We start from the raw sequence: 13201 nt of genomic DNA, 5'->3' as shown, positions 1-13201 counted from the left end.
TGCTGAGGTTGCACTGAAAACCATTTTGGAGTATATGTCGTTTTGAAGGACTGATAAAGTTGAATTTGAATCTGGAACGGGTCAAAGTGCATAATTAATTCTAAATGTAGGAATGAATAATTAAAAATCTAATTTATCACACGGTAGGCGTAAACCTATTGTAAATGTTGTGTGCCTACATCCATCAGCATCCTGCTACTCAGTAACTGTGAAATGGCTGATCTGTGCATGTAAACATTTTCACACATTGGTTTTAACAGGACCAAACATATATTCATTATAAAATGCCATTGATTTCATGCAGCTTGAGTGAAAGACAAAGGGGTAATCATGAAAATAAAAACCAAGAAAAAGATAACTAGACCTGCATCCAAATAGGCACATAAACCAAAACAAGTCCAAGTTATCCATGAAGATTTTGTCAGGCTCAAATCTGAGACCGTGATCATGAGAAACCCATGAAAGTGGCCTGACTTACTCTGAGCTCCTTTTTGTTTTTGACACTCAGATTGGCACATAGGAACATTTTGATGAAATGTTAGAAGGAAGGAAGAATTGTGGTTCGTTGTTTGAAAGGAATGCTTAAAAAAAAAAAAAGACACCCATCACTTGTGGGATCGTCACAAGTGATTAGTTCCCTCCAAGTTTCTGTGTGATGCAATGTGCAGCCTCACCACTAGATGTCACCAAATCCTACACACTGGCCCTTTAAGTCTGTGTGCGTAATCCTTAGCTACAGTATAAAACACATTAAAACACACATACGACGCTGCATTAGTGTTGCTGAGCATATCAAATAATGCATCGTGATGTCTTATAACAGCAGCCATAAGGCATTCGGTGTGGTCATGATACTTTCAAAAGTTTCTCGTAATCACTTCCTCTCTTATGGAGGGACTCTAAAGAGATTAACGTTTGACATTATAGTAGTTTATCGGTCTACCCATATTATACAAAAACATGTCTGTATCTGCTGCTCTTCAATGTTATTCAAATGAATTCAATACTTTAAAATTCCAATGCAGCGCATGGGTCAAAGTGTCCACTAAAAAAGATTACGATGTTTTGTGTAAATCTGTAAATGAGTTCAAACACGCAGAAGTTGATTTCTGCTCATGACCCTAAGCTCCCACTTTAAAAGTTACGACGTGAATGTAAACGTAACATGTAAATCTAATATTAAGATGTAACAAACACAACAGATAGAAATGGTAAAATATTGGTTTGAGTGCCAAGAGGTGGAGACAGAAATATTACACTAACTTTAGTCATCCAGTGTTTTAACCGGGATTCAATGCAATGTACAATTAGCACAATTCATTAGAAATATGCTCAAGACATATTCTACTTAATTTACAAAAATTCACCGCGGGCCATTTAAAAGTTGAGCAGCTGGCCGCAGCTTGGCCACCCCAGATGTAGACAATACAGCTAACCAAGCTGCAGTGTTTTTCATCCCAGATATTAACTGATTTTCAAACAATTTAAAAATCTACTAGTTTTAGACGCTTGAAACTTGCCTGAGTTGTGTGATCCATCAGAGTGAACATCAATCTGATTGGAAAGAACGAGGACTTGATGTTCACTGTGATGGATTACACAACTCAGGCAAGTTTCAACACAGCATACGAATGATAAGAAAGCTAATTGATTTTTTTTTGTTTCTTTTTAAATGGATGGAAACTACTGGATACCTAAAAAAATGCATCTAAAATAAAATGAAAAACAATCTGTAGCATGAATTTAAAAAATGCCCGCAAAAATGTGGTAATGTTGGAGTTTTAGCTCCGAGCTTTCCTAACGAGTGTGGAAGTAAGGAGGGAAAACACCACAATGTTCACAAGCAATGATTTCTGTGCAAACAATTGTGATTATTTGACCTCGTGAATTATTCAGACCATGCAATACCTTTATGATTGTTCAATGAGATATTATGACGTCATAGATAGAAAGTTACCAACTTTCTGGGAGACACGTCATCATTAATAAAGCATCGGGCGTGGCCACCAGCTTAGTAACAGTACTGAACATGTGACGTACCAGCTCCTGAGCGCTGCGTTTCCTGTCTCCCTCTGCAGGGGAAAAGCCATACAAATGCACCTGGGACGGCTGCACGTGGAAGTTCGCTCGCTCCGACGAGCTGACGAGGCATTACAGGAAACACACGGGGGTGAAGCCCTTCAAGTGCGCAGACTGTGACCGCAGCTTCTCCAGATCCGACCACTTGGCCCTGCACCGACGGAGACACATGCTGGTGTGAATCGGGAACGGACAGAGAGAGGAATCAAGAAAGAGAGACGGAGAGAAAGAAAGAGAGAGATCAATGAAACAGACACACACACACACACAGACACACAGGCAGTCGGGGGAGCGGGATCTCCCTATGAATGTTTTTCAGCTGGCCTGGACGCACACACCTACATACACACACACACACACACACACACACACACACACACAGGCACACAGGCACAGATGCACACACACACACTCTCATCCGTCATGAGGAAAGGAGATGGAGATGTGCACAGGGCTTGTGGAGCACAAAACAGGGTCACTTCTGGATCCCCTTTGGGCTGGAAGGAATGGACGGCAGGATCTGTTATTGTTATTCTTTGGAGTATAATAGGGAACTGTCTTTTACAGCACTGTTTGTAAATGTTTCACCTTGATTTTTAAAGATGAACCCGCACTCTTTATTCGGACAAAAAATATATATATATATAATGCAATGGCAACGGTCTCTTTTTTTTTTTTTTTTTGTTCTCTTTCTTTTCTTTATTGCTGCTTTTTCCAGCACTCATAATGTGAAAGACCCCAAAGTGTGGAATGGATTTCCTGCGAGAGCAGAAAGAAGAGAGGCCCGGCCTGGATCACAGGGAAGGACTCGGGCCTGGTTGGAGTTACAAGCAGTATTGTTGCGCCGTTACCAGCAGAGGGCGCCATTTCACCACGGATGGTTTCCTTTGCCTGCTGGAGCCTTCTGTTTCATTCGAGGCGTCCCCTGTATAGAAGCTCAAAGGGGCCCGGACTGTCGTCCGTCTCATCGCCAGCAAACAGGGCCATCACAGCTACAATCTGAACGGATCAACCTCATCAACCACTTTTACAGACATTCATTGCTTTATTTCCAAAACGATGGAAACCGGACACGCGTATCATCGCACCAGCAATGACCCCGCTGACAGGGCCGGGCAACTCCCCAAATCTCATCAGTGCTATTTTTTATGTTGAGCCTCTTGAAAGCATTTCCGTAACAAAAAAAGAACAAAAAAATCTTTGGTGGAATTTGTGCTGTGATTAGCAATCAGTTAAGTGCAATCTTAAAGGATAAATATACTTTCAGTATGACAACGTTCCGTTTATTGAATCTTGCTTTTTTTGTTTTAAAAATGCCTGCTTATTGCTTATGTTCGACTGAGAAAAAACACAACCCCTCATGTACAGTGAACTTTGAAAACAATCAGAGGAGATTTACAGTATGTGAAGAAAAGAAAATAGAGGCACCTTACACTCTTTCATTCTGTCCCGATCGATCACTTTCTTATCCTTCAGCTTTGTTTTCTCTGCTGGGTTTGACAGTTTTTGCACAGCGGCTCTTGACCGGTAAGCTGAAACCGAAATCGGCAGCGGTGTTACAGGGAACGTTCGCTACCTGATGTACAATACAGAAGAGCAATACATACCTAGCAAAGTGACTGGAACGAACCTCCACCACTTTGCCCTGTTTGCTGATGTCAAAATCGCAGGAGACGTTTCTAACTCGGGCCGACCTCCTCACTCTATGATTGGTTTTCGTAGCTCCAGCACGAGGTTTTAATCTGATCTTTTCATTTTTTTGTTTTATTTTGTTTGTCCTAAATACAGAAAGTCACTTGAAATGTTCTCACCTCAGACCAGATATGTGTTATCTGATTCACCTGAGATTTGGCTACAGAAAATGCTGAAAAATGCAGGAATAGCATATGCATACACGCATAATATATATATATATATATATATATATATATATTAAAATGCACACACAGGAATACATTATGTATGTCCATTAAGACTATATTTTAGATGCCGTCACTGGCACAATCTCTCTTAGAGAACACCTCTTGACCTTAGTCAGGAAATGTAATTTAAAAAGTGCATTTTTAGTCATAGTAACAGATATTGTTTAAGGTATTTCCGATACTCCTCAGGCTGTGTAAGACCTGCAGACATAAACTCAGAGCATCAGGCCATCCCATAATATTCAATAGTGCTGCTAAATGCATTTATTGGACTGAAGCCAGTAAAAATAAATGGCAACCCTGAAAACCACACTCACACACTCACACACACACGTCCTCACTTCTACACACATCCTCACTTCTCAGCCAAGTAGCCAAAGCCAGGAAGTCGCCTCCACACATGCACCCGACGTATGTGACACCCACTCGATGTAACGGAGAATGGCAATGTGTGGTATCATAATTTATGCACATTGTTTGCGCACATGTCATTATGCCCAGTTGTATTATTATTTTGGCAAAAGCATATCAGCACCTTGTTTGTCTATTAGTTCGATTTTCAAATTATTATTTTATTTCAGATGTCAATTTATAAGCGAAATAATCTTCGTCGTCTTTTATCCTCCATATAATGTATAAGAACATTTTATTACTGAGGGGCCCTTCATCCTTTTGCATATAACTCTTCTTTTTTTTTTTCTTCTTCTGTAAAAAGGATCTTTTGAAATGTTGTAATATATGTGACGGTGAAGATGAAACTTATTACAAAGTTCTACAGCCTGTATATACGTTGGAAAAATAGGGCTTTTGATTAGTAGATGCAGGAAATACATTTATACGTGTAAAGTCTTTTTTTTCCAGAGACTGTAATTTATCTAATTTGATATACAGTGAAATGGGGCTAATGGTGTCCGTCTTGTAAATTACCACATGTGACGCCACAGAGCGGTTTGCTTTCTTCGGTTTGTGGTTCAATAAGTTCATGATCAAATCATTTGTACTCTCAAAAGGCTGAACCAGTGTTTGCTATAATCAACAAATTATTTATATACACATTGACCGTATTTAAGGTACTCTATTCCCTGTGTTTGCTATTTTGCTATACCCGGACAAGAAATGATATTGATCAAGCACATATCAACGACACGCGTACCCTGGTATTCAGTGTACGACGTTGCATGCCTTAACACGCCAGTTTTTTTAGTTTTTTTGCTCGATTCGATTGGACTTGAACTCGGCGTCTCCGCGGGACAGGGTGTGTGTTATATTTCCCTCCAGCATCCCTCTCCTCATTTGAAAGCATAATTTTGTAACGGTAACCAGGGTCAAAGTTATGCAATAATAATGAATAGTGCCTCATATTGCACAACTTGTAATATCAGCTGCTCTGTGCAGTTTGGATTTTTTTTTTTCAACGCACGTGCTCAAATTAATAAATATCCAATGGGGAAAGCATAAATTTTGGACAATAAAAAAAACAGAAAACACTGACGACATTATGCAAGCGGGACCTTTAATGTTGAACTTTCTCCTCGCACTGAGCCTTACGCCATTGTGTCAAACGCAGCATCCTCCCATAACACTCTCACAGGACGCGTTATTGCTTTGCTCGCAATAAGTCACTTCCTCTTAGGGGAACAGATCCGAGTGGCGAAGGCCTCTCGATGCTTCAGCTCCATCCCATGAATTTAACATGGAGGACGAGGAAATCTGCAGAGCGGCGCCTTCGTTCACAAACACACACTTCTTCTCTATCGGTTCAATATCTAGTTTGACTTTCTGTTGTAACATCTGCTTCTGATTTTCTGGTTTTGAAGATTTAAGTAGTGAAGCCTATGTTTTTTCAAGTTTTCTGATATTACGTACAGTAATCGTTGTTCCTGTATTTATGTAAAGTGAGTGTAGTGTAAATATATTCAGATCTTTTCATTCTTACCGGGAAAAAAAACAAACATTAAAAAAATGAATTCAAAAAATGTGATAATGCTCAGCGTCACTTCAAAAAGGAGATTCTGCTCACGGAATTCCACGTCTGTAAAATAAATTTTTAATCCTGATATTTTTCAAAACTTCAAGAACAGGTGTCCTTATTCTTTTTTTCTGTTACGCTTTTCTTTTCTTTTTTTTCTCCAAGAGTTGTTGAAGTATCCAGTCAGTGTTTTGCCTTTTTTTCTCTCTGTATTTTTTCATATGGATGGAGCTGTGAAATTAAAATAAGTTCAAACATATACATGTATATTAATATGAATGGAGGCATGAAGGTTAATAAAGTTGCATTTTGTATGTAACACACTGGCGTGGGAGCTGGTTGCTGTCTGTGACTGAGATGGATGGTATGCGGGTTCCGTGTCGCAGATGACATCTGAGTCCTTTACTCACGTTCTCCGGCATTCAGGAACCTAATCTTGCTATTAGGGGAGACATTTGAAGTTCTGTATGATAGAAACGGTACAGTAGCTCGTACACAGAGTACAGTACTTCCCGTCGCTACTTATTTTTTAATTCACAGTATCCACGCAAAACCTGAAAATCCTCAATCGCACACATTAAAACGTTCTGATCCTCTGTGTAATATCGCATTGCTTTGTTATCATCTGCACCGAGTGGTATTCTAAGAGCCGGTATGTTTTAAGAGTTTAAGCGCACATCCTGTACGGCGCTCTGTAATATCTGGATCTGGATGAATGTCTCTGTCAGACGGCAAAAGGATTCCGATGATTACAATAACACGGTTTCAATTCCCACCGCGCTTAGCATATTCGGTGTGCACTACATCACAAGTGTGATTTATCGCTCACGGGAGCCTGTGTACTGTGTCGGCATGTACTGTAGGAGCAAAGCGAAGCACGTTAGTGGATAAGAGTGATACTGTAACAGTCTCCACGGGGGAACTTCCTCCGCGCTCAGGAAAAGCTCAGACAACTCCTCTGCTTTGAGCCGTAACTCATGTCAGGGACAATTTCCAGCAATTAGAAAAAAAAAAAAAAAAAGAAGTCACTGTGTTTTGTTTGGATTGCACAGAATTGTCGAGGATAAGAAGAAGCGCACAAAGTTCCTGAGAACAGATCACGTGTCGCTGTTCCACAAAGAACAAACAAAAAGAACTCGAGCAGACATCTATTTATCAGGTTTTGACAGGTGCGTCGGAGAATACCTAGGGTAGACAATATAGAAGAAAAAAACTCCCGCACACGGTCTTCACTTGATATTTAGATATTTAGTGACATTTCAGTACGTACCGAGATGTCACTAAATATCTCTGAATGCAAGAAGACGACAGTGTGCGAGTTTTTTGTACATTTTCCATATCAATTTCTGTTCCGTTCGATTGTTTCGTCTTTACAAGTGGTCTACTAGCAGTCCTCCTTCAGACCGGTCTTTAATAAATTTACAACTTGTAGCTTTTAACTAACTTTTTAAAAAATTGCATAATTCATACATACATGCTATTTTCATACAAAATGCAAACACTGTTAAGAAAAAATGACAAACAATGCCAAATCTATTTTCCATATCCTTACTGATAACTAATCCACATCAGTAAGCTGTTGCAGCAGGTGTTCAAAAACACCTGAAAATAACTTTTACAAACAGGAGATAAACATTACTGTAGTCTCTTACAATCTAAAAGTGAGCAAATGTAATATGGGAACACAGTAATAATGTAGAAAAAAAAAATGTAACAATATATATATATTTTTTAAACCGACATTAAAAAGCAATATTCAACACAAAACTTTTATTTGTACTGTAAGGGTCGCATTGGCTTCATAGCACATTTTGCTCAATTTACGCTAGATCTTATGAAGCTAGGACAACGTTCATCTTCATGCCAAAATACGTGTACATATCTATTTTTAAAAGTATTGCAACAATTCTCTGGCACATCCTCCCGCTGAGCTAGAGAAAGTGATGACAGTGTAGACTGTAGCAATATTCTAAAATTTGATCCTTCTTAGCCTTTGCAAAAATATTAATAATACTATTAAACAGTCCCTGCTATTAAAAAAAAAAAAGTTGAAATTTTTTATTTTTATATATATATATATATATATATATATATATATATATATATATATATATATATATATATATATATATATATATATATATATATATATATATATATATATATATATATATATATATATATATATATATATATATATATATATATATATATATATATATATATATATATATATATACACACACACATATACACACACACATAATATGGAGGGGCAGCCAACACACAATCGTTTAAGCGGAGTACCTGATAAAAGAACAGTGTCCCAACGGGGATGCTCGGTTTTTCATTCGTCCACCCCTCAAAAAAAAAAAGAAGAAACAATCAGTTAAAGGCACTTAAAAGGTTGTTTTCGATACGTGGATCGCAGTCAAAGAAACCAAAAGCTAAACACAGATGTTCAGACTGGCAGGTGCTCAGTCTAAGACATCGCTTTGAAGACAAATCATCAGTAACATGATAATCCTGTTATGTTAGGTACCGACACACAGTTTGCAGCAGTTAAAGTCTCGAGGCGAGCGAGACTGAATGTGTCCATCGTGACAGCTGCTGCTGGCATGTCACGCTGCACTCAGAGCTGCTCTTCCACCACCTTTCAGTGTACAACATGGTTGAAGTCAACATGGGACGAAACAAGACCCGTTAAAAAAAACCTCTTCGACCATTAAATAAAAACACGCAGCGTACCATTGAAAGTCCTGAAACCCAAAATGCACCATTTATTATTTATCTCTGCGCCCGCCTGAAAGATATTTAACACTTTCTGTTGTGACAGTATCTACGTTGCAATGTAGTGGGAGCATAGATACAGAACATTCATAATGCTGTCCAATACGAATAGGATCTAACATCTCACACCCATTATCTTCCTTCCATTTCAGTGTTATGATCCTCAAAAGTGTTTGAAGTCGCTTGCCACACGGCTCCTCCCACTATTTATTTCTCCTACTGTGTCTTTAAATAATCCACACATGACTGCTGTTACTTCCTATATTACAGACATACACACACACACAGTCTACCCTTTGACCATGCTGACTAAAACAACATGTTCTCTGGACCTTCCAGTGATCCTACATCTGCACTTACAGAATTGTAGTTTGCTATTTTTACGTGAATTAAATAGTTGACACCGTGTTGATATGATATGTGATAAAACTTGAAAAATAAAATGCTGACATTTGAAGTTGTCCGCGTACTTTGCAGTGCATGAATATAATTTCGTCGTTACATCTGGCTAATGATTTTTGTCACTGACATCTTTGCAAATGTCCCCTGATATTGGGGGCGGACGCGTGGAAATAAAATAAGGCGATTGTAACGTTGTTTTTTTACAATAAAGGAAACAATTACGTGCGGGCCAGCACTGCTACCAATGTCTCCCCACTGGGGGAGTGAGTGAATTAATCCACAGTTTTGAATTTGTTTGATTTCTGATATGCCTGCTCTTGAGAAATATAAAAAAAGAAAAGAAGATCGGCGGTGCTTTTGCTGGAGCAGGGTTTCTAGCTCTGGTGTCTCTTCATGTGTAGGGCCAGGTGATCGGAGCGGGAGAAGCAGCGGGTGCACGCGGTGCACTGGAAAGGCTTCACCCCGGTGTGTTTCCTGAAGTGGCGAGTCAGCTCGTCGGAGCGGGCGAAGCGCCACTCGCATCCCTCCCAGGAGCACTGGTACGGTTTCTCTCCTTCAGCAGACGGTGGAAAAAAGAAAAGAAAAGAGAAGCAAAATGAAGCTACGGCAGATGGACAACATCATATTTATATATCCTTCCCTTAATAAATAACATCACTTAAAAAGTACCGAACACTCGCAGATGTGTCGGACGACCGACAAATGAGTTTCAATACTTTTTTTCATCCGCGTGCGTCACACTGCGAGTCATTAATCACAGCGGGCCAGCGGTGAGATGTGGGCCAGGTCTGTCAGCACATAGAATGCGTCCGCATGCCAAGAGCAGATCTTTCTGCCCGGCAACAACGCCGCTTTCACCCCCGAAATAAGAAGTGCAACTCCGAACATTTTACCTGTGTGGGTCCGCAGATGGGCTTTCAGATGAGAAGACTTGGTGTATACTTTCTTGCATCCTAAAAAGGAAGAAAAAGAAGAAAGATCGGTGTACTGTCCTACTTGAATTTGAGTTTTAGTGTTGTAAATTGAACCCAAACATCTCACCTGGAACATCACAGTGGTGAATCCGCCTTCTGTCCAGATCCGGATTATTCCTTCTGTTGTACTTAGCGGAAGCCGCCTGGGCCAACACCGGGGACAGCGGGCCGGGCGTCAGGCTTGAGAGATGGACTGGCTCGGGACCGGGGCTTTGGACTGATCCGATGCTGGAACTCTGGTCTGGGTTTTGGATTGGAGCTGCGCCAGGTGCGCGTCCTGTACCGGCGGGATTACGACGGGCCTGAAAAGTTAACTTGGAGGCGACGCTGGCTTCGTAGGAGGGAGGTGGGGACAGATTGTGAAGGGGCTCCTTGCCTCCTCCTGGACTCGGGGGGTCCGAGTTTGGCGGGGAGGGCGGCAGATAGGTCCTTCTCCGCTGATGGCCCGGGTGCGGGTTAAATGGCAAACACTCACGCTGAGGGCTGCTTGTGGGTTTGGCGGAATTCTGCGCGGGGACCGCACTCAAAGGTGCCCTGGGGATGGACCTCAGCTGGGACCCATGAACGAGCTGCTCCAAGTCAGAGTTCAGAAGCTGAAACAGGGGGACATCCTGGAAATCTGTCACTTCCTGTTTGATAAAAGATCTACCGTTGGCTGCACCGAAACCACCCGGGTACTCTGGGAGTGGCGGTGGCGGCGCTCTGTCGCCATGACAGCTGGGCTGCATCTGAGGGTGTGACGGCTCCGTTTTGATCTGTCTCACGGCCCTGCAGAGACCCGGTTGCAGGTACGTGACGTCGGGAAGGAGCAGGCTCATGTTGACGCTGTACGGGGAACCAAGGTCCTCGGTGAAAGACGGCTCCGGCGCGGTAAGGGTCCCCGTGTCCCTGCACAGCATTTTGGAGTTGGCTGCGTACTGCTGGTGCGGGGACAGGTAGCTGTCCATCTCTGATTTAAACTGAAAAACAAGAGCAGGACATTTGTAAAGTTGTGTTAACCCACAAAACTGTTATCTGTTTGATTGAGGGTGTCACATGTGTTAGCAATGCACAAGTTTCCTTTAACACTGGGCCCTGAACGCCTCATCTGTCTTCAAGTGTTCTAAGATTTAAAAAAAAGATTGCCCCAAAAAAACAGAACCAGAACTACCCGCTGGTAGACTTACAAACAACTAAACCGAACTGGTGTGAATCCATGTGGGGACGCATCCAGGGGCCTGCACTTGTGTACACACGCGCTGCCACATCAGAAGACGCAACCCCTCCCTTTTCTTTTTCACTAGCAGAGGAGCAGACGCCCTTCTGAAACGCTCCAGCCATGAGCCGGTTGGAAGAAGAAAAAAACCGCGGCTGAAATTAGCCCATCCAGCTGCTCTCTGCAGCGCAGTGAGCAGCATCTCCTCCCTCGCAAGTTTCAGGAGCGGTGTGCAGCGTTGCCTGTCCCGCTTGTGATCACAACCCAGTCGGTGCATGCCAAATATCATCAATAAAGAAAGAAAACAAAAACAATTTGCAGTCACGTGCTGGGACGCTAGATGTGGACATTACAACGCGTGCACAAACGCGCGGGCCTGCCTCTGACATTACAGTCTCGCATGTTTGCGTGAAACAAGTCTTTCTGCGTCAAAATCATCCGGGCATCAGCAAACATTGTGACGCTCGGTGTTGAGCAGATGCAGAAGTAACAATGCAAAAAGATGCCCCTACCAGATTATAATCGTGGAAAGAGGAAGTTCCCGGGACGACATCCCTCGTGCGACAGACCGCTTGCCCGGGATCTTCGCCTCTCACGCCGTCGGCTGGCAGCGGCGCGACGCTGCTGTGGAGAAGCTGCGCGTCCTGCCCCGGAGCGACCCAAACGTGACTCCTCACGGCAGCGGCCATTAGAAATCGGCGGTGCTATTCGAAATCTCGCTCGCAAATAAATCGAGCATATGTGTTTTCTTTTTATTGTTTCGACAGGATCCGCGCGAGCAAAAGAGCCGGCTGTCAAACGTTCATTCTCCTCTATTTTTCTTTTGCGCTGCCTTCGTCAAATTACGCAACTGCGTGATATCAGCGCGTCTGCAGGGGCGGAGCCGAACGTGTACAAAATAAACAGGATCAGTCGTAGTATGATGAACGCTATGGAGGACAAAAATGTCTTAAGTATAAATAAATAAATGCATTAATAAATGTATAAATAAATACAGGAATAAATAGATAAATGCATAAATAAATGTATAAATACAGAAATGAATAAATAAAAGAATAAATAAATGCTGAATTAAATACAGAAATAAATAAATGCTGAAATGAATAAATAAAAGTTGATACCTAAACAGGACATACATAAATAAATCTATTTCTACATTTCTGTATTCCTTCATTTATTTATTTCTGTGTCCATATGTTAATGAGGTAGGCGGTCCGAACCTCATTCTTAAGCAGGATTGGTCAATAGGGGAGCAAGACAGAAGGAACCGATTCCTAGCGAATCATCCCTGTAGACGACATCAAAAAACTAGCTAGCAGCACTAATGGCTTCCACAGTCTGCAGCTGGGACTGCTGCGCGAGGCTACTGTAAGACTGACCGCCTGTGTGTGCTTTGGTACGGCGGAGGGGCTCACGGCAGCACCCGCTGCTCGTTGAGGACAGTAACTGCAGAATGATACGTGCTTTCACGTCAGAGTCTCCAAAACACAAGAAAAGTCTCCAATAACACCAGAAAAAGTCGCTAGATTTGTCGCTAGTCGCTTTTGACAAAAAAAGTTGCCAAGAGGATTTGGAAAGTGGCCATATTTAAAGAGAAAGTCGTAAATTTTGCAACACTGGGCTAGCCAACTTCAACGTTACTGTGCAAAGCAGCAGTAGTAGACCAGAAGCGATCACACTCCTGTGACCAATCCTGCTTCAGACAGAGGTTAGGACCTCCCACCTCATTAGCATACAGACACATCAATAAATAAATGAAATGTATTTCTTTATGTCCTGTTTGATTATCAACTTTTATTTATTTATCTATAGATTAATTAATTTATTTCCATATTTATTTCAGCATTTATTTTTTTACACTTTTATTTTT

General features: G+C 41.5%; 2 protein-coding genes across 6 annotated transcripts in view; one reads left to right on the top strand and one right to left on the bottom strand.

The window, feature by feature from the left end:
• klf12b (Kruppel like factor 12b) overlaps positions 1-3356 on the top strand; it is a 39434-nt gene extending 36078 nt beyond the window's left edge. For all 5 annotated transcript variants that reach the window (XM_076081930.1, XM_076081929.1, XM_076081931.1 and 2 more), the window contains one exon: positions 2079-3356. In XM_076081930.1, coding sequence (XP_075938045.1) covers positions 2079-2260 — 182 coding nt within the window. In that variant the 3' untranslated portion in view covers positions 2261-3356. The remainder of the gene's footprint in view (positions 1-2078) is intronic.
• Positions 3357-8206: 4850 nt separating this feature from the next.
• On the bottom strand, positions 8207-12146 carry klf5b (Kruppel like factor 5b). Its single transcript, XM_076081884.1, has 4 exons — positions 11844-12146; positions 10204-11095; positions 10056-10115; positions 8207-9715 (listed from the first exon to the last, which is right to left on the bottom strand). The coding sequence occupies exons 1-4, from the start codon at positions 12018-12020 to the stop codon at positions 9537-9539; spliced, it is 1308 nt and encodes a 435-aa protein (XP_075937999.1). The 5' UTR covers positions 12021-12146; the 3' UTR covers positions 8207-9536.
• Between the last annotated feature and the right edge of the window lie 1055 nt (positions 12147-13201).

The sequence above is a fragment of the Anarhichas minor genome, unplaced genomic scaffold (genome assembly GCF_050575085.1).
Source record: "Anarhichas minor isolate MPS153535 unplaced genomic scaffold, ASM5057508v1 ptg000087l, whole genome shotgun sequence".
NCBI lineage: Eukaryota > Metazoa > Chordata > Actinopteri > Perciformes > Anarhichadidae > Anarhichas > Anarhichas minor.
The sequence above is the reverse complement of the archived record's forward strand: the minus strand, read 5'-3'. Positions and strand labels throughout refer to the sequence as shown.